Source organism: Chanodichthys erythropterus, chromosome 20 (genome assembly GCF_024489055.1).
Source record: "Chanodichthys erythropterus isolate Z2021 chromosome 20, ASM2448905v1, whole genome shotgun sequence".
Classification (NCBI taxonomy): domain Eukaryota; kingdom Metazoa; phylum Chordata; class Actinopteri; order Cypriniformes; family Xenocyprididae; genus Chanodichthys; species Chanodichthys erythropterus.
This window is the reverse complement of record NC_090240.1, coordinates 36,700,253-36,722,127: the sequence shown is the minus strand read 5'-3', so window position 1 is coordinate 36,722,127 and position 21,875 is coordinate 36,700,253. Positions and strand designations below refer to the sequence as shown.

General features: G+C 40.6%; 2 protein-coding genes across 9 annotated transcripts in view; both read left to right on the top strand.

Moving 5' to 3' along the window:
- The window catches only part of LOC137009881 (E3 ubiquitin-protein ligase TRIM39-like), a 29,737-nt gene extending 26,099 nt beyond the window's left edge, over nt 1-3,638 (top strand). For 5 of the 7 annotated variants that reach the window (XM_067372497.1, XM_067372494.1, XM_067372495.1 and 2 more), the window contains 2 exons: nt 1,779-1,805; nt 1,916-3,637. In XM_067372497.1, the coding sequence (XP_067228598.1) occupies nt 1,779-1,805; nt 1,916-2,454 (566 nt within the window). In that variant the 3' untranslated portion in view covers nt 2,455-3,637. Of the gene's footprint in view, nt 1-1,778; nt 1,806-1,915 lie in introns of all 7 variants that reach the window. The other 2 variants (XM_067372498.1, XM_067372499.1) reach the window with 1 other exon arrangement.
- LOC137009877 (E3 ubiquitin-protein ligase TRIM39-like) overlaps nt 1-21,875 on the top strand; it is a 94,512-nt gene that overhangs the window by 57,730 nt on the left and 14,907 nt on the right. Inside the window, exons 1-8 of one of the 2 annotated variants that reach the window (XM_067372486.1) lie at nt 7,064-7,177; nt 10,420-10,467; nt 10,736-10,777; nt 11,831-12,532; nt 16,472-17,022; nt 18,887-18,967; nt 19,089-19,211; nt 20,920-21,037. In XM_067372486.1, coding sequence (XP_067228587.1) covers nt 7,072-7,177; nt 10,420-10,467; nt 10,736-10,777; nt 11,831-12,532; nt 16,472-17,022; nt 18,887-18,967; nt 19,089-19,211; nt 20,920-21,037 — 1,771 coding nt within the window. In that variant the 5' untranslated portion in view covers nt 7,064-7,071. Of the gene's footprint in view, nt 1-7,063; nt 7,178-10,419; nt 10,468-10,735; nt 10,778-11,830; nt 12,533-16,471; nt 17,023-18,886; nt 18,968-19,088; nt 19,212-20,919; nt 21,038-21,875 lie in introns of those variants that run through there. The other variant, XM_067372487.1, reaches the window with a different exon arrangement.

The following is a 21,875-nucleotide window of genomic DNA, read 5'->3' as shown; positions in this document are numbered from 1 at the left end:
AAATTACCTGAAAGCAGTGAAAACAACAGCAGGAGACGGAGTTTCAGCTGCCTGTCGGTTGTTTTTTTCCGTTTCCATGGCAACTCTTTGCCGCTCCAGTGTTTGAATGTGGTTTGAATGATCAACGCGCACACGCATAAACACGTCACAGTCACGCAGCATTTACATAAATAAACATCTAAAATTAAAACATTACACAAATAAAAATCTCATTAATATTAAATCATGAATTTAAAAGTCTTATTGTGTTTCTATGACCCGTTCAAGGCAGCAAAACCTGCACGTGATAGTGGGACAATTGTGTCAATTTTACTTAATATTTTTTATAACAAACTTTTATAACTTAATTTTTATTGTTGTTTTTGCAAACATTCAACCGCCTTATTTCATTTGAAATCATGATCATAGGCAGTTTTTTATATAATTTTTTAACACTTTGCTTTTGATATATTAGGTCAGTCTCACTTTTATTCAGTGCTTTCTTTTTAACTGTAAAAATAATATAGAATAAATATACATTTATAAAATAAAGATGTCCTTTAAGCGCTCAGTAGAAACTGGACTGACTATCAGTTTGCCACTGGCGTACCAACGGTGGTTCAGCAGCAGCAAACCGCTGGTGGCTCGACACCCAAAAAACTCTGACGGCATTTTCAGATTGGTCGGATTGTGCCGCCAGGTCATTGTCATCTGGGTTAGTTCATTGTATTAGGCCATTTCTTGATTTCAGTCATCATGCAGTACATAACCCTGAACACCAGGGGTTCTGCTGGTTACTAAATGATTGAAATGAATCACATGGGTCAGGATTTTTGACTGAAAAAATGGAAATCCAGTTTAATCTAGAAAAATCACATCCCTGATTACATAGTGGTCAGATTTCCAGGAATAATCCCTGACAGCGATCAATATTCCAGTTCAAACGAGTGGGACAGTCCATATACTGCTGAAGATAATGCAGATATTCAGATAAATCACATCAATTAAAGAAATTAAATCAGGTTGATCTGCAGAGCGAGTGAGAGCATCATTGTTCTTCACTATTCTCTCCGCTGCAGCATCAACGTTCGGTCCGGGAACACAGATCTGACTGAACTCCAGCAGGAGATAAAATGATCTGAAATAAAGAGTTAAAATCTCCAGTGTGCTCACTTCCACCCGAACACAGTATTGTGTGACCAGCTATTGTCAAACACACACAGCTCCTCCAGTGGATTGAAATGAGCTCGTCTCGTTAGGCCTGGGGTTTATGATGATCTTTGAGTCAAGTTTCTGTAGGGAAAATGAGTTTGCTCTGAATTCACAATCATGATCAGCTCTTAGCACAAGTTCATCTAGTTTGTTGCTTACCGAACACTTTGACAGGATAATGACGGGAAAAGGAAACTTGTTCTGGTGTTTCCAGTCTGTGTCTCGTTCCTCCTCTATTCATGCCTGTTTTTTTAAGCAGAAAAATGTCATTTTGGTGATCAAATATGAGTTAAAGGGATACAATTATTGACTACAGGGAGAATTTAACAGCAAAAATAAAAAATTTTACACTGAATAATTATTGTTACAGCTTTAATAAAAACAGAAACTTGACATTTCTGCTTTTAAACCCTCTGTTATGATCGTCTCATAGACCTTCATTGTAAGTGCATTATTGTTAAACACATTCTGTTTCACAAACTGATGAACGATCAACATTTACATTCGCCTGATGCTGTTAATAGAGAGAAACTCACTGAAATATTCCTATTACTAATTCATCATTATATTGTCATCTGTGTTCACAGAGTTGAAGTTTGTGCAGAAGTTTGCAGGTACAGTGAGATTGACACCAATACACTCACAATACTTTTGATCATAATGTGTTTTATACACATGAAAATGTTTGATCTGAAGTTGATTGATAATGTCTGATCTCTCTCAGTGGATGTGACTCTGGATCCTGATACAGCACATCCAGATCTCATCCTGTCTGATGATGGAAAACAAGTCAGTGATGGAGGCATTTACAAGAACGTCCCAGAAAACCCAAAGAGATTTGATACTTGTGTAATTGTTCTGGCAAAGCAGGGATTCAGTTCAGGGAGATTTTACTATGAGGTGCAGGTGAAGGGAAAGACTGATTGGGATTTAGGAGTGGCCAGAGAATCCATTAACAGGAAGGGGAAGATCACATTGACCCCTGATAATGGATACTGGACTATGATTCTGAGGAATGAGAATCAATATTCAGCTTGTGAAAATCCATTTGTCTCTTTATCTCTGAAAGTGAAACCTGAAAAGGTGGGAGTGTTTGTGGATTATGAGGAGGGTCTGGTCTCTTTTTATGACGTGGACTCCAGATCTCTTATCTACTCTTTCACTGGTCAGACTTTCACTGACAAACTCTATCCATATTTCAGCCCATACCTTATTGATAAAGGTAAAAACTCAAAGCCACTGATCATCACACCTGTCAACTGAAGCAAACAAAAAACATCAAATCTGTAAAGATTCAGTATGGATGTGATGTTTTTAGAATATGTAAATAAAAACCAGAGAAGAATTTGCACAATCAAGTAGATTTTACTTACAAATATAAAGAAAATTAAAATGTGACACAAGTGCAAAAAAGTAATATATACTGTAAAAAAAATCCTGTTGTTTCTACGGAAAAATACCGGCAGCTGTGGTTACCAGAACAATACTGTAAAAATGACATCAAACCGTAAACATACTTACGGAGTTACATGTGAATTTTACATTTTAAATCTGTTAAATTTACGGTAAAAGAACGTATTTCATTACCTGATATAATGTTAATTTACCAACCTAATGAAGTACTAATATCTGTTTTGTACCTTTATAATACACTGACAGTCACCAAACACAGTGGTGATAAGAGTCACATGATGAATCAAAGTTCATCACAAGCAGCTTTTCCACAAGCTGAGGAAGACAATACTAACATATAGAAGGTGCACACAGTGTCATTCACACACACACTAAACACCATCATGGTAACATGCATGAAATTTTAAAAATGCAATAAACATTAATTTAACAACATTAGATGTAACATAAAACCCTAATGTACATAACTGATTAGAAAAAAATGAGAAAAACTAAGAAGAAACAGAGTTATTTCAACGAAAATATATCAAATGTGAAGTATCACGCAGGGAATTGTGGGAATGTCAATATACGGTTTTTCACTGTAAATTTTACAATGAATTGTTATTTTTCACTTCCAAAAACTGTGAATTTAACGGTATTTTACCGTAAAATTACATTAAATGTACCATTAGATCTATTACAGTTATTCACCGTATATAGTACGGAAACTTTCTGTAAACCAATCAACAGTTTTTCACTGCAGCATTTTTACAGTCTTTTACTGTTAAAATCACGGTCATTTTTTATTCAGGCCTTTAAAAAAAATCAGTCACTTTCATTAATACTTTGATTTTCAAATCTACTATGAAATTGTTTCTACATGTTATTTTGTAAAGAATTCTCTGAAGTCATTTTCTCTCTCCAGCTGTTAATATTGAATTACTTGTAAAATACTGTGATTTTTGGTTTATATTGTAATATCTGAATAAAGTCAAGAGTTCAATCCTATAACTGATACTGATTGTAAACTAAATTTCTTGCTATAAAATATGTAAATACACATTTGAGAATGATTTGAGTTCATGAACATCTGCTCACATAAATATTACAACAGACATAATATGAATAAAACAGGATCTTTATTGACTTTCATCAGTTGTGAATGAAAATACTGAATTATTATTTAGTGCAGATGATCATTAAATCTAGTAAATATTCTTCAAGAGAAGAGTATATTTATTTAGAAAGCTTCACAATGAAAGAGTTTTTCACTTTGGTTTGAGCACAATATCGGTGAATCCGTGCACCTGAGTGAGCTGACGGCAGTCCATCGATGCCAGGAGCTTCTGAGAGCCGGAGACGGTGGGAACAAACTTCATCAGCACCAGTCAGAGAGGAACCAGGAGTTCAGAGAACAGAACCAACACTGGATCAGATCTTGCCATGGATAATGATGATGGTGCAGATAGTGAATGTGTTGAACCTGAAGAGATGACAAACCGAGCTGTTGAAAGATCAGATCTGAATAATCCAGTTTAAATCAGGATCACCAGCTGCTCTCAACATACTCACCTCCTTAATACACATCTCCATCTGAATCTTTAATGCCAAACCAGACGTTACCCTGTGTGTGAATACTGAGAAAAGAGTCATCAAAGAGAAAATGTGCTTTAAGAAAATTGGGAGATTTGTCTGGGAGAGTGTGACCCTCCTACATGGAGCTAAGGTCACAAAAACATTAAATTAATTGCATATATTTTATTTATTATGTTCATGTATTTATATAGTTTTTTTAATGACTCTAGTATATTATAATGAGTGTATATTAATAAAAGTGAATGGAGCTGCATTTTCTAAAACACTGAGTGACAGATGAGGACAGAGTTGCCATGACGACTGCAGCACATCTCCAGTAAACACTGTTCGACTGAAGACTCTCCTTTATTTACTGAAAAGGTTATTAAAATCATCAAACGTTTACTGTCCAATTAATGTTATTCAATTAGATATCTATAACATTAGTAACTTTAGAGTAAAGTCATGCAGAAGTTCACTAGTGTTTTAGGCTTTACACTGAATTTATGAATGATTGTACATAAAAAGAAAAAAAGAAATATTTACTTTCCTGATTTGCTATATGAAAGAGTTGTGTGAAAGAGTCCTGATGGTTTCCTGGTTTGAAATAGTGATTTAAAGTTTAATAGCTTTGAGGTTTTTTTTAATGTAGCAAGCATGAATCAGTTTTATATAAAGACAGCTGTCTGCAGGAGAGATATTCAGTATTTTTTATTTTATTTTTAGATTTTTTGTTTGACATAAAACATGAGCATGGATAAGAACATTGAATTTCAGGTTTTTGAAGAGGAAATGCATAAGTTATATCAGTTTAAAATACTGAATGATAAGAATTTAGCTGCTGAAGTGCTGTTATACCTGTTATTGTGTAGATTAGAGTTAGTTTTTGTTCATATCCATGTTTTCTGTCATACAAACACCCATAAATCCAACACAATAAGATCATTTTATGTTTGGAGATGAAGTAAAACAACTCCAAATGTAACTGGAACTGAATTGGAAAGCAGCACAAGAGTCACACAGTCCCAAACACTTTTCTAACTATTGCTGCATGAGCTGATGGATGTCAAAAACAGCAGATACAGTGAAATATGTGTGATTTAAATGTCACTTGGAAAAGATGATAGTATTGGATAGTAATTACTCAAGAGTTACTATATTATTCTAAAGGAACTACAGCTTATTTGGATCAGTATTCTAAAGTGAAGATCATGGGAACCCAATAGAAATTACTGAAGTGTTACCAAATACATCAGAAGGAATTACTGTACAAAACTGTACAAAAACCTCAAAAGTTTACAATGACTCCAGTAGTTTTTATGTCGGTGAATGAGAGAATACATTAAAGGGCACCTATTATGCAAAATTCACTTTTACATGGTGTTTGAACATAGATGTGTTGGCAGTGTGTGAACACAACCACCCTATAATGATAAAAATCCACCCACTCCTTTTTTAACGGCAGCAGCTTTTTACAGTACAAGTGAAAATATATTGATATTCTATTTACATTAAGTGACAATAGCAGCATTTTCTTAGAGATTTGTTATTTACACTACATGAAAATAGTGATATATTCTATTTACACCATGTAAAAGTATCAGTTCTTTGCAATAAGAGTAAATAGTAATTAGATGATATCTATACTTTATATTGGCAGATACTATATGCACATCAGTATTTTTGTACATTGTGTTTGCTGCCAAAAAAGCTAATTTTTTGTTTCATCTGACCATATAACACATCCTGTTTGAAGTTCCAGTAGTGTCAGTTACTTTTCAAATGTTCTATGGTCAGATGAAACAAAAAAGAGCTTTTTATAAGCAAACACTTAAGATGGATTTGGTGCACACAGGGGTAAAAAGTACACCATGTGTACAATGAAATAATCTGCTGTATCTTTAATGTTGTGGGCTTATTTTTCTGCTGGAGATCCTGGACATCTTGTTCAGATTCATGGCATCATGGATTTTATCAAACACCAACAGATAATAAATCAAAACCTGACTGTCCCTGTTAGAAGTCATATAATGGGCTGTGGTTGGATCTTCCATCAGGACAATGATCCAAAACAAACATCAAATCCAACACAAAAATGTGTCACTGAACACAAAACCAAGCTTCTGCCATGACCATCTCAGTCCTCTGACCTGAACCCTAAAGAAAATGAGTGGAGTGAACTGAAGAGAAGAAGCACCAACATGGAGCTGGAATCTGAAGGATCTGGAGAGATTCTGCATGAAGGAATGATCTCTGATCTCTTGTCAGGTGTTCTCCAAACTCATCAGGCATTATAGGAGAAAACTCAGAGCTGTTATCTTGGGAAAAGGAGGTTGCAAAAAGCATTGAATAAAAGCTTAATTGTGAGCAATGTGTATTAGAGAAAAACATTTCTCTCATAATGAGATTTTCCCCATATTTAAAATTATTATTCTGCAATGAAGGTTGGATTTTTGTAGATTTTTTAAATAAAAGATCAAAAGTATTAACGATGCAGATTTATTTTCACAGCCTTCTTTGGTCATATTTACAAGGGTATGAATAATTTTGAGCACGACTGTATGTATAGTATTTTTCTACTGTAATATTTATACGAGTTAGATTTGGTACATTATTATGGTCAAAACGACATTGTACTTCAACAAAAATACTTTACAGCTCCCTTTATCAGTCCATTCAAATGTTTCAAATACATAGACACAATATACAATATGGTGCGATAAACCAAAAATAAATAAATAAATAAATAAATAAACTAACGTTAAACAAAAGGCGCAGTTTGCACAATCTCCTCCTCCTTCAGAGAGTGTTTTTGGGGAGTTCATCCAAAATGTGCGACAAAGGCGCCTCCTTTATTGTCTCGTTAAGATGACGCAGAAGTTTTGTCCCCTGCACCCTTCATCCCTTCAGATGATCCCTCCTAAACGCAGTCGTGTTCTCCTCTCCTCTTCCGTCTCCCGAACAGACTTTCGCTTTCAGTTTCTGTCACGAGCTTGTGGAATGGCGTCTAGTTCAGGTAGGAATCAAATCAGACCAAATAAATGTGTTTAACAAGCTAAAATACCGCATTTACTGAAATTGTAACAGCATGCATTCTTTTTATTTTATTTATTAAGTAATAGCCTACAGTAGATGTATAATAAATGCTGGAAAATATCTCGGTACAGTGGGATAACGGAAAAGAAAAAGAAAACGTTTTCGATCAAATCACTGTAATCCAGTTTGATCGAATACGTTTTCCTTTTTTAGCAAGGCAGAATAAGACAGAGAGGCATATAAATGTGATCCTATCTTAATGAATAATAAGGCAAAGTTTGTTTAATCATAAAGCAGCACAGTTTTCAGTAACATCTCACTATATTAACCACTTTCTCAAATGGTGGAAATTATTTTATTCACTTTTGCAGATTCATTTTTAAAAGCTTTTGAATATGTTTGTAAGAAGAAAAAAAGATTATGAAGCTCTACCCATGTGCTGCAAAAAAAAAAAAAAAAAAAAAAATGAATAGCAATAAAAGCATATTTAATGATCGATATGTGACTAATCTTCAACACACATTGCCTTCAGAAGATAGATATGGTCATATACTGCAGCCATTCATTAGCCTAAATAAATCTAATGCAATGAGAGGGCAAATAAAAATTATTTTTTTTCACTTGTCAATATTGTTGTCATGATCACCGTCTGTTTCTGTCAGTTCCCGGACTACATCTCCCATCATCCTCTCTGCCACTCACCTGCACACACTTCACACTAATCACCAATCACCACACCCAGCTGCAGCTCATTACACGGACTATAAAAGACTCATACACACACCACCTCACTGCTAGGTCTTGTTTTCCCAAGTGTTGCATTTCCAAGCGTTACTTCCTGTCTGCCTGTCCTGTGTTACCGTTCCTGCCTGTTTCCTGTTTGTTGACCCGTTGCTGCCTGTCCTGACCATCGCCTGCACCTTGACTACGATTCTGCCTGTTCCTTGTTGTTCCCGTTTGCTCCCGTTTGACCCTGCCAGTATGACAACGCTCACTGTAAATAAAGCTGTGCATTTGGATCCCTACCTGAGTCCCGCCTTCGTTACAGAAGACCTAGCCATACCCAGGTCCAGCAAGCTTTGTGAGCGTTCCCGACTCGGCAATATGAATCCATCTGCTCAGTTGATGTGTCTCCGTCAAGGAGACAGAGCGTTAGAGGATTATGTCAAGGAGTTTATCGGACTGGCACCGTTAACGTGTTTTGATGAGGTATGTCTCATGATCTTTTTCCGAGGAGGACTGTCTCATCCGCTGTGTTCCGTCATGCCGTTTCACGATCCCAGGTGGTCGTTGGAGCAATATATTGTCCTCGCATTGCAGCTGAGTGGTTCTAGTTTTACCGTGGGTGTCGCGGAGGAACACGACACCACGTTGAATCACGTAATGGCTGCCGCTAAAGAGGACATTCACAAGATGGATTCAACAACAACAACAACGCTAGTTCATACCCCCGCTGATCGCCCAGAGTCAAGTCACGTCTTCGCTGATCACCCAGAGCAATGTCACGCCTTCGTTGATCGCCCAGAGCAACGTCACGTCGCCGCTGATCGCCCAGAGCAACGTCACGCCTTCGCAGATCGCCCAGAGCAACGTCACGCCTTCGCTGATCGCCCAGAGCAACGTCACGCCTTCGCTGATCGCCCAGAGCAACGTCACGCCTTCGCTGATCGCCCAGAGCAAAGTCACGTCGCCGCTGATCGCCCAGAGCAACGTCACGCCTTCGCTGATCGCCCAGAGCAACGTCACGTCGCCGCTGATCGCCCAGAGTCACGTCAGGTCTCTAGATCAGTCCGGGAGCGGAGAGGGTTGCGTTCCAGTGTGACCGATCCACCGTTGATTTCAGTCCGAGCAGCTGGCATCCCCAAGTCTCCGCCGGCCACTTCACTCTCAAGCCCGGTGGCCGCCTCGCTCTCAAACCCGGTGGCCGCCTCGCTCTCAAGCCCGCCGGCCTCTTCGCACTCAAGCCCGCCGGCCTCTTCGCACTCAAGCCCGCCGGCCGCTTCGCTCTCAAGCCCGCCGGCCGCTTCGCTCTCAAGCCCGCCGGCCGCTTCGCTCTCAAGCCCGCCGGCCGCTTCGCTCTCAAGCCCGCCGGCCGCTTCGCTCTCAAGCCAGCCGGCCGCTTCGCTCTCAAGCCAGTCTGCCGCTTTGCTCTCAAACCTGCCGGTTGCAACGCTCTCAAGCTCGCCGGTTTCAACGCTCTCAAGCTCGCCGGTTTCAACGCTCTCAAGCTCGCCGGTTTCAACGCTCTCAAGCTCGCCGGTTGCCATGGACTCTTGTTCGCCGATTGCAGTGGACTTAAGCACCCTGGACGCGATGGACAAAATGGCTGCTTTGCCAGTGCCCACGGGCAAGATGGCCGCCCCTGCGGTGCTCAAGGATGCAGGGGTTGTTCCAGCCATTGAGTCCGCTCCAGCCAGTGAGTCTGCTCCAGCACAGCCTGCTCTCCTGGTCTGTCCTGTCTTGGCCCAGAGGGCTGTGCTCATCTTTTATGTCTTGGCTGTCCTGCGTGCATTGATGAACTCAAGCTCTATGGACTTTGGAACAGTCTGCCAGCCCGAGCAGCCCGCTGTTGTCTCAGAGCCGTCCGCTGTCGTGCCAGAGCAGCCCGAGTCGCCAGCTGTCGTCCCAGAGCAGCTCCAGCCTGAGCCTGCTGCCATCGCTGAGCTGTCCACTCTTCTTGATACGGCCATGGAGGCCGTCACCGAGCTATCCGCTCTCCCTGATATGACCACTGAGCACCCTTGGTCAGCCCTGCTGCCGCCGCCCAGGCCGCCTGCACTGCCGCTGCCACCGCCCAAGCATTCTGCCCTGCTGGTGCCATCCAGGCCTTCGGTCCACGAACCTGCGACGGGCCCCGCTGAAATCCCCAAGAACTTTTTGGGGGGGGGCAGTGTACCTGAGGGTGGGGTGCTTGTGGGTGGGGACCCTGCTCAACCATGGCCATTAAGGGCCTCTGAACTGTTATGGCCATCTTTGAACTGCAAATTATTATGGCCTTTAATGGACTCTGACCCGCTGGGGTCACCGATAGACCCTGACCTGCCGTGGCCGCCCGAGCCACCTGACCTGCCGTGGCCGCCCGAGCCTCCTGACCCGCCGTGGCCGCCCGAGGCTCCTGGACCTGCATTGGGGACCCCGTTTCTGTCTGCATGCAGGTCTCCAATGTCGTTGGAGCTACGCTTCGTTACAATTGTATTTAATTTAACTTTCTTTTATCTGCAGGAAACAGAAGTCAGCAAAGACAACACAAAGATCTCCCCGACAAGGAAGGTAATAACATGACTGCTGGTAAACAAAACAAAACAAAACAAACAAACAAAGATTATGCAGATGTAAATAGTATTGAAAAAATTAAAAATTCATTATTATCCGCATGCAGGCAATAAACTTTTGTGCATTCTGAAAGAAAGAATATAGTACTGAGGTGGAAAAATAAATGTTGGTAAATTGTTCTTTTTGTGTGAATTATTTCTTTAATAAATAAAGATGATAACAGAATTTGGTAAATGTTTTAAATTCCATGTTATTTTATTTGCAGTTCAAAGAGGATGTGGAAGTATATCTCTTGAGCAACCTAATAGTAAGTCAACAAATATGATAATTCATAATATTCAGTGCTGCAAACAAATATCAAAATCCTTGAGAAACTGTGTCTATAAGGGAGGTTTATATATACACTACTGGTTAATAGTTTTTCAACTAAGATTTTTTAATTCATTTTTGAAAGAAGACTCTTCTGCTCACCAGGGCTTCATTTATTTTATCAAACATATAGTACAATCAGTAATATTGTGAAATATTTTTACAATTTAAAATATCTGTTTTCTGTGTGAATATATTTTAAACTGTAATTTATTTCTGTGATCAAAGCATCATTACTCCAGTCTTCAGTGTCACATGATCCTTCAGAAATCATTCTGATATGATGATTTGCTGCTCAAGAAACATTTATGATTATTATGAATGTTGAAAATAGTTGTGTAGAATTTTTTTTTTCAGAGTTTTGCCCATTTGGGTCAGTAAGAGTTTTTTTTTTTTTTTTGGAGAGGAATTAAAGAAAGCAAGGATGCTTTAATTTATCAAAAGTGACAGTAGACATTTATAATGCTGGAAAAGCTTTATATTTCTGATAAATGCTGTTCTTTTGAACTTTATATCCATCAAATAATCCTGAAAAAAAAAAATTGTACACAACTGTTTTCAACATTGATAATAATAATAAATGTTTCTTGAGCAGCAAATCATCATATCAGAATGATTTCTGAAGGATCATGTGACACTAAAGACTGGAGTAATGATGCTGAAAATTCAGCTTTGATCACAGGAATAAATTACACTTTACTATATATTCACATAGAAAAGAGATATTTTAAATTGTAAAAATATTTCACAATATCACTGTTTTATTTATTTATTTTATTTTGAATCAAATAAATGAAGCCTTGGTGAGCAGAAGAGACTTCTTTTAACAACATTTTAAAAATCTGTGTAAAATAGTGTAAGATTGTGTTCACATCTCCACTCATCTCAATGGCAGTTGTTGATCTGGTCCAGTACCTTCGATCTGAAATCTGACATCTCTGTTAATGGATCACGGGTCGAGTTTTACTGTTATTTGTGTTCTGTGTTCCAGTGAGTGATTTGAGGATTGTTCTGCTGGGGAAGAATATAACAGAAAACAACAGAGTGGGAAACTTCATCTTAGGAAGAGCAGCGTTTGAGAGTGAAGCACCTGCTGATGTAGAGCTGAACATTGAGAAACACAGAGGAAAACTGAAGGACAGAGACGTCACAGTCATCAACACTCCTCACCTGCTGAGGCCAAATCTGTCAATCACTCAGATCACACAGGGAGTGAAAGAGTGTGTGAATCTGTCTGCTCCTGGACCTCATGTGATCATACTTGTACTGCAGCAGAACGACTTCAGTGACAATGACAGAGATAGAGTGAAATATGTGCTGAATGAATTCAGTAAGGAGGCTCCTATACACACTTTAGTGTTGACTGATGAGAGAGAGATAAACAATAGCTGTATTCATCAATTAATAAAGGAGTGTGGAGATGAACATCTTCAGTTTGATGAAAGAAAATCAGGTTTACACTCTGAGATACTTGAAAGAGTGGAGAAGATACTCAAAGAAAACCAGGTCCAATTTCTTATCTCTGACTTGTATGAGGAAGCAGGAGAAGAAACACCAGAAGATGGAGATAAGAGGAGATCTGGAGGTTCAGTCACAGCAGAAGAAGAGGGAGATTTTGATCATGAGGATGATGGAAAAATCAAACAGAGAAACAAAGAGAAAAAGGAAGTCGCTGTCCAAAGGAAAACCTTGTGTAAGTTTTGTTGGAAAGAAAGTTAGTTTAACCCACACATACACCACTCCTTTTAAGAGAAAGACTAATTTGAGAAAATAAAAAAATGGGACCCAGTGTTTCATTCGGGGTTCCAGAGGACAACCAAATGTTGATCGCCGCATCTCAGGGCGGCCTTGAGTCCTCGGGAGATGAGGATTCGCCTGTGTTTCCTCCCTCTGGGATGACAGCGTTGCCCGAGTCTGATCCCGAGCTGATGGCCATGCTTTCCCAGCGAACTCAGAGCACTGGGCTCGAGTGGAATCCTCCACCCTCTCCCGAGCGCTCGAGGCTGGATGATTGGTTCATGGGGGCTGCACACACTGATCATCAGCACCCCTCCTTTCTTCCCGGAGGTGCATCAGGAAGTCACCAGTTCATGGAAGGCACCTTTAACTGCCCGAAACCGTTCTGGTGCTTCCTCCGCTTTCACTGCCCTCAACAGCAGAGCGGCCAAAGTGTATGCGGGGATCCCCCCAGTGGAGCGTTCAGTTGCGTTGCAACTGTGTCCCCAGAGCGCTTCCACCTGGCACGGTGATCCCAAGCTCTGTAAGTTCCAAGACCTGTAAGTTCTTGTCCACTCTTGTGGGCAAGACTTATAGAGCTGCGGGTCAAGCCACTTCCACCCTGCACTGCAATGCTACAGGTCTATCAGTCTAAGTTGCTGAAGCAGTTGCACGAGGGTGGTGCTGACCCAGGAGTCCTTTAGGAGGCGTGCCTTGCCACAGAGAACACTGCATGTTCCCTTGGTCACTGCGTGTTCCTTTGATCAGTTGATGTCCACATGTGTAGTCCAGGAGCGCCATCCATGGCTAAACCTGGCAGACATGAGGGAGTCTGATCAGACTCATGTCCCCAACTCCACGGTCTCTCATGCTGGCCTTTTTGGCGATGCGATAGAGAGTTTCGCCCAACAATTCTCTGCCGCACAGAAGCAGTCTGAGGCTATAAAACATATTCTGCCCCGGCGGACTGCTGCTACTCCTGCTCAGCCGCCAGCTCAGCAGCCTCATCCTGCTTGTCACTGAGGGCACCCTCCTGCGGCTTCCTCCGCTCCTGCACGGCCACAGCAGCAGCCTCCACACCAGCCGCACAAGGAGATTACGGCCGATCCTGGACTTGCGTGCCTTAAACCAAACTCTTCACAGACTCGTGTTCAAGATGTTAACGCCCAAATGCATTTTCTAATGCATTTGTCCCGTGTATTGGTTTGCAGCTATCGACCTGAAGCATATCAGTACAAAGTTCTCCCGTTCAGGCTGGTTCTGTCTCCCCGTGTCTTTACGAAGGTTGTGGAGGAAGCTCTCGCTCCCCTCAGGGTTCAAGGTGTTCGTATTCTCAAATACCTCGATGACTGACTGATTCTGGCTCACTCTCGAAATCAGTTGTGCGAGCACAAGGATCTTGTGCTCAGACACCTCGCCCATCTGGGCCTTCGGGTCAACTAGGAAAAGAGCAAACTATGCAGAGGATCTTTTTCTCCGTATTGAAATTTCCTTTGTATGAAATCTGTATCTGGCTTGTCATCAGACCTTTACCCTGTGGTTGGACCTTTTGTTTCTATGGGCTGGTATTCCTCTAGCTCCGGTGTCCAGGCATGTTGTTTTGTCAACAGATGCCTCTGCCACGGGGTGGGGCACCATGTGCAATGGACATGCTGCGTCGGGCTCCTGGACAGGACCCCGACTTCAGTGGCATGTCATTGCCTTGAGTTGCCAGCAGTTCGGCTTGCTCTGCACCACTTCTGGGTCTGGCTGAGAGACAAGCACGTCCTGGTCTGTATGGACAACACTGCAACTGTAGCGTACATCAACTGTCAGAGAGGTCTACACTCCCGTCACATGTCGCAACTCGTCTGCCATCTCCTTTTGTGGAGTCAGAAGCATCTAGGTCGCTTCGTGCCATTCATATCCCGGGCAGACTCAATTTTGCAGCCAACAAGCTTTCTCTGCAACAGTGTCGCCCTGGTGAGTGGAGACTCCATCCCCAGTCAGCTGATTTGGGAACACTTTGGGGATGCTCAGGTAGACCTGTTTGCCTCCCCAGTCAATTCCCATTGCCAGTTGTTTCACTCCCTGACTGAGGGCACTCTCGGCATGGATGCTCTGGAACACAGCTGTCCGCGGGACCCGTGCAAGTATGTGTTACCCCCAGTGAGCCTTCTGGCACAAACGTTGTGCAAGATCAGGGAGGACAAGGAGCAGGTCCTTTTGGTTGCTCCGTATTGGCCCGGCCAGACCTGGTTCTCTGAACTAGTTCTCCTCGCAACAGCCTCTCCCTGGCCTATCTATCTGAGAAAGGACCTTCTCTCTCAGAGACAGGGCACCCTCTGGCACCCACGTCCCGATCTTTGTAACCTGCATGAGTGGGTTATGGACAGGTCGTGGAAAGGTTAGGTACCTTGCCACCTAAGGTGGTTGCTACCATCACTTCGGCTAGAGCCTTGTCTACTAGACAGGCCTATGAAGTGGGTCCCTGAAGTGGGACCTCTTTGTCACTTGGTGTTCTTCTCGTCAAGAAGACCCATGCTCCTGCCCGGTCGAGTCAGTGCTCTCTTTTCTTCAAGAAGGGTTGGAACGAAGGCTGTCTCCTTCCACCCTTAAGGTCTATGTGGATGCCATTGCGCCTCACCACGATCTTGTTGACAATAAGCCATTAGGGGAGCATGACCTGATCATAAGGTTTCTGAGAGGAGCTAGTAGGCTTAATCCACATCACCCTCAACAAGTTCCCTCTTGGGACCTCACAGTGGTTTTATCTGCATCACAGAGGGCTCCCTTCGAAGCCTTGCTTTCAGTAGAGCTCAAGTTTTTGTCATTGAAAACTGCGCTCCCTTCAGGGACCAGGTGGTGAACTTGCAAGCTCTGCCCCTGGAGGAGGCAGACCCAGCCCTGGCACTGCTCTGTCCTGTACATGCTCTTCGCACTTTTGTTGACAGAACTCAGTGCTTCAGGACCTCAGATCAGCTCTTTGTTTCTTTTGGAGGCCAGCAGAAAGGGAAGGCTGTCTCCAAACAGAGGCTAACCCACAGGATAGTGGATGTTATTGTCTTGGCTTATCAGTCCCAAGACTTGCCATGCCCCCTAGGGGTGAGAGCCCATTCTACTCAGTGTGTGGCTTCCTCCTGGGCACTGGCGCATGGCTGACAGACATCTGTAGAGCTGCGGGCTGGGCGACACATTCGCGAGATTCTATAATCTTTGTGTAGAGCCTGTCTCCTCTCGGGTACTCACCTCTTCAGCCAGTAGTTTGTTAGCATATTCCTGTTGGGGTATTCTTCTCAGTGTATTCCATATTTAGTGTAGTCCTCCACTTGTGCTGAGTCTCACATCAGGGTGCTATCACATTTACAGGTCACTGGAAGACAGCTATTGTGGCGTTTTGTAAGGGACCCCATTCGTCAGTCTGTTCTGACGTAACATCGAACGTGACCGACTGAAAGAGAACGTCTAGGTTACGTATGTAACCCTTGTTCCCTGAAGGAGGGAACAGAGACATTATGTCCCATTGCCACAATTGCTGTTCTGCTGAATGCCGGGTCATTGGCTCAGCTCCTCAGTGAAGACTTGAATGTGAGTTGCTCGTGCTGCTCCTTACATAACTACACTGTGTGGGTGGAGTTTGTGATGCAAATATCGCAGACCAAGCGTACCATTGGCAACACTCGAAGGTGATTGGGCTCTCGGGGCAAGACCCACCATTCGTCAGTCTGTTCTGACATAACGTCTCCGTTCCCTCCTTCAGGGAACAAGGATTATATACGTAACCTAGATGTTATCACCTTTTGAAAAAAAAAAAAAAACAGCACTTCAAATAATGCATTTTAGAACATAAACTAAATTACTCGGTGTACATACCTTTTCATGAAAGTTGCTCTCTTCAGTAAAGTAGATGATAAATTGTCATTACATTTCTTTTCAGTCATGGCACCCTACAGTGTTCCAGCACTAAATCAGGAGCTCCAGTGCTCCATCTGTCTGGAAGTGTTCACTGATCCAGTCACCACTCCATGTGGACACAACTTCTGCAGAACCTGCCTGAGCAAGTGCTGGACAAACACACAGACCTGCTTCTGTCCATTCTGTAAAGAAGAATTCAGCAAAAGACTTGATTTCAAGATTAATTCAACACTCAAAAAGCTTGTGCAACACTTTAATAAGCTTAATCAAGAATCTGAGGTGTTCTGTGACTTCTGTGATGAAAGAAAGCAGAAAGCTGTGAAGTCCTGCCTGACGTGTCAAAGCTCTTACTGTGATGATCATCTGGAGCTTCATCTCAGAGTCCCACGTCTAAAGAAACACACACTGATCAACGCTGTGGCAAATCTGGAGGATTATATATGCCAGAAACACGAGAGACCTCTGGAGATGTTCTGCAGAGATGATCAGACGTGTGTTTGTCTGTTCTGCACTGAAGGAGAACACAGGACTCACAACACTGTTCCTATAGAGGAGGAGAGTCGAGAGAAGAAGGTAAAGAGTTACAGACAAAACACTTTAAACTCACTGTGAAATGCAGTTTTCTGTGTGTTGATGTTGGTGCAGGTCATATTAACACTCTGAGGTCTGACGGTATCGCCGGCGATACCACCGTGGTTTTTTTCTTATCAGTGTGAAAGAGACTCAAAATACTCCGTCAATGTTGCACATACAATTAAGAGTTATACACCATTTTAATCTGTGGAATATCTTCTTTCATTTGTGTACACTCAGAGTAAAAACAGAATTTTGTGCTTTTTGTAAAATAAAGAAAACTAACATGATGCGTGATTTCTCCTCTCCCTCTGAACGAACTCCAATCTGATAGTTCTCAGAAAATGAACTGTAACTTAGTGAATACTAATGACAAAAAAATTACACTTATGTCTAAAAAAACGTTAAGATGTCAGGTTTTAAATCATGTAAGTCAAATCGAAAACAAACCTTCTTTGTTAATGTAATCTGTATGAAAAGAGAGCCATGTCAGAAGTCTGTGATTCAGCTCATTATCTGCTAATGCGGCCACGCCCACGGAGCCAGCGCTATTCAGACGCTAATTCAGTCAATACATGCATTTATTATCTCAATCGTGTATTTATTGTCTTGAAAAGTGTTTATCTGGATGTAAAAGTCATGGTTAGCGATCTCTAGAAGACATGCAGTTACTTCCTGTTTACTTGTCTTCTACAGATGAAGTTTAGATGAGTTTTTGTTTCTTTAGCGCCCTCCTGCTGCTGTATGTATTGGAAACTCCATTCATGGAATAGCCTCTTCTTCTTTTAGATGAATTTGTGGACTAAAATGCACAGAGCGCCCTCCGACTTCAAGGATGAATTGAAAACACCAGCGCTCATAGTAATGACAGTGAATATTAAATAAAAATAACTCCTCTGTATAGAAAATTGACATAAGCATATGAGAATCCAATATTTCTCCAAATGTGCATGCTTTTAAACTAAAAGCCTATATTCAGACTCTTTGCATCACAGAAATACATTATATTTTAAAGTATAATATAAAACCATTACTTTATATTGTAATAATATTTTTCTGTATGTTTCATATATCATAATGAGCTTGAGACATCACAGAAGGTTTTTTTTCACAGCCTACCTGACTGAAATGCCTCATTAATATGCAAGTCATTTCAGCTCATTACTATCCAATTCTTTTGTCTTCTCAGGTGAGAATGGCCCATTTTCAGTGGTGATTCACGCCTCCTTGCATACTGTGTTTCTTGGCAAAAAGTGTCTTACAAAAACTAAATCAATATATTGTTAAATATGAAGGAGTAGGCAGCATAATTTTTACATAATTTTGAAGCAAAAACTCTAGTCTACAACCTCCAATACCCTAAAGTCTTATGAACACAGATTTATTATACTTTTTTTGGCCTTATTTCAGTGACTTAAGTTTTTTGTTTTTTCAACAACCACGCATAAATGTTATTCCTTCAAAAACACAAACATGTACATACATGTTCCTCACATATTATTGTAGCCTAGTTTGTGCTGAATACAGTGTAATGACACTTTTTCCATTAATATGTTTATGAACAACTGAAAAAAGCACAAATGTCAGGGCATGTCAAAAGTTCTCCAGGCCCCAAATCAGCCTCAGACTCCAGAGGGTTAAAGGGCTTGACACTTTTATATAAATCACTTAAAAATTAATTTTGTCAACTTTTGAGAATGTATGTTACCTTCAAAGCTGACAGACATGGACTAAAGGGCCAGGAGACAAAATTTTGAATTCTGTTTTACATTCATTATTCTAATAATAATTTAAAAAAAATTTTCAGAATACATTTCAGTGATAAATGTGTGTTTTTCTCTGTATGTTTCATCATCTGGTTCAGACACAGACAGACGAGCAGCAGATGATCCAGAAGAGAATGAAGAAGATTAAAGAGATCAAACACTCAGTAAAGCTGAGAAAAGTGAGTGAAAAAAAAATATTAAAATCATTCGGCTTCTTGCACTTTGGGCCACAACTTTGCACAAGCTTTGTGATCTTTCTTCGAGAAGTGTTATTTGAACTGAATATTTCTCTTTTTACAGACTCTCGCCTCCAGTGATGGTTTCCTTACTTCATCTCGAACCATCCACATTTCAAACGGGATGATTATTGGTCTGGGTGTCCTGCTGGTAGCAGTGTTGATCATCTTGCCTACACAATACACCGTGAGTGTGTGTGTGTGTGTGTGTGTGTGTGTGTGTGTGTGTGTGTGTGTGTGTGTGTGTAGGTGCATTGGTTTAGGAGTGTGTGGTGATTTGGTGTTTTCTCAGCAGTTCGGATGGAAGTTAAAAGAAACAAATAAAGGTTTTAAATGGATTATAGGAAAGCAAAAAGAACAGTAAAAGAATAAGATTTGGTCCCACTTTAAATTAGTTGGCCTTAACCACTATGTACTTACATTTAAATTAGGCTAATCATTTGATACAATGCACTTATTGTGTACATACATGTTTTTACATTGTACTTATATTTAAAAAAAAAAAACCTACTTGTAATTGCATCTGTAATTATAATTGCACAGTTGACCCAATAGCAGCAAAAGTGTTTTGCAATACAATATGAACACGATAAGTACATTGTACTTATTTTTTTATGTAAGTACATAGTAATTAAGGACACCTAATATAAAGTGGAACTTAAAGGATTAGTTCACTTTCAAATTAAAATTTCCTGATAATTTACTCACCCACATCATCCAAGATGTTCATGTCTTTCTTTCTTCGAAAAGAAATGAAGGTTTTTGATGAAAACATTCCAGGATTATTCTCCATATGGACTTCACTGGCCTCCAAATGGTTGAAAGTCAAAATTACAGTTTCAGTGCAGCTTCAAAGAGCTTTAAACGATATCAGATGAGAAATAAAGGTCTTATCTAGTGAAACCATAATTTTCTAAAAAAAAATTACAATTTTATACATTTTAACCATAAATGCTCATCTTGAACTAGCCCTGCATCTCAATGTGCATTCTATCTACCCTATCCGCCCTAAATAGTACTAATATATTACTAATGTCACATACTATTTAGGATGAATAGTATGCACATTGAGATGCAGGCTAGCTCTCTTCTTCTTCTCTATTTGAATTCCGGCAGTGTAGACACTGCTAACTGTATTACTGCCCTCCTCAGTTCAAAGTTTGAACTAAATGTTATATACTTGCACTAGCATATTGTATGACAATTTATAATCAGCATGTATGCATATTTCAAATCAGCAACAAAATTTGACATGAACTGTCCCATAAATGTTTCTTATGCACAAATAGCATTAAAAAGCTTATATTTCAGGCTATATGAGCCAATGCTCATGTGCAGTCTTAAAGTCAGCATGAAATCAAAATCGACCCTATTTACTTTGTTAGTGCATATTACTAGTCTTGTGGTAAACAATTAATCCATACAAGTTAAAACACAGAAAATGATTTTTCGCCGTAATCTTTAATCAAAATCTGAAAAGTTACTTCCGGTCTGGACGCAATGACTTGATCAATCAGCGATTGGCTCTTTACTTAGAAGGCGGGACCTATTACACCATATTTTATGCGTTGCTGTTTCTTCCATTCATAACTAAGAGGACTGAATCGTCTTTCTTTATCTATAATCTTTGGCTCTTCACTGATCTGATCCAATCCATTTAGAGATTTCAGTCTGAGCAACTGAAGATGAAGAAACAGCAGAAAGAAGCAGAGAAACAGGCTGAAGATCTCATTAAAGAGCTGAAGCAGGAAATCACTGAGCTGAAGAAGAGAAACACTGAGCTGGAGCAGATCTCACACACTGATGATCATCCTGATGTCATACAGATCTGTGAACATCTGTCTCATCAGCAATAATGTGGAATATAATTAATAGTCTTCTTTCTCCTGCTCTAGATGTACTCATCCCTGAACAGTATTTTACACACCAAGATCTCTGATGTGGACGAGAAATCTCTGAAAAGAGCTCTGAATCTACTGAAGGAACAACTAAATGAAAAACTCAATCAAACTGGTAAGTGAATATCAAATACAGTGTTTTTGTCATTAACTAAGAAAATACTAAGAAAAAAGTGTTACATTAATTTTAAGGTTCTGTGATGTTGCTGATTACCACGTGATTATAAAATCACTAAAAGTTTTATGTTCAACTCTTGTAAAAATCATTTAAAGCTGCAGACCTGAACTTTTTGTGTGTTCAAAATTTACAAATTTATATAATAAACGAGTACATCATGAATACATTTTCCAAACCAATGTTCCTCCACAAGACGCATGCAGTTCTGTTTATCAACCACTAGAGCGCCAAAAGTTACGAACTGCAGCTTTAAAGAAGTATAATGTGAACTTTAGTGAGATGTAAGGCACATGACGTAACTATCCCTGTACAAACTCAAATTCTATTCACCAGAGTGGAAATTTGGCTCTCCAACAACTGAACATCTACTGAGTGTACTGATAGGATGTTATGGATATGTAAGGTGCGCATGCGCCGGAAGTGGGAGTTTGAGTAAAGTTATATGTTACATGCACGCTGTCTCCTGTCCGTTCCTAAATGATTATATAACATGGTGTCAGAAGTGGACTTACCTCGCGTTCCAAGCGATGACAACTATCCGCACCAGATCGGCGAGATTAAGAGTTTGTAAGTGAAGTTTCGAGGAAACAATCCAGAACACGGGTCGACACCTGCAGCTGCGTCACGGACGGAGAGTGAGTGAGCGCCGGGACGGCAAAGAAAAAGCAACGGAAAAAGTGACGACACAAGAAGATTCAACAGAAAACGGCACCGAGGTGAACATTTAACATGGATACACTCTTTTCAATAAGCCCGCCTGAACACTTTGACTTCA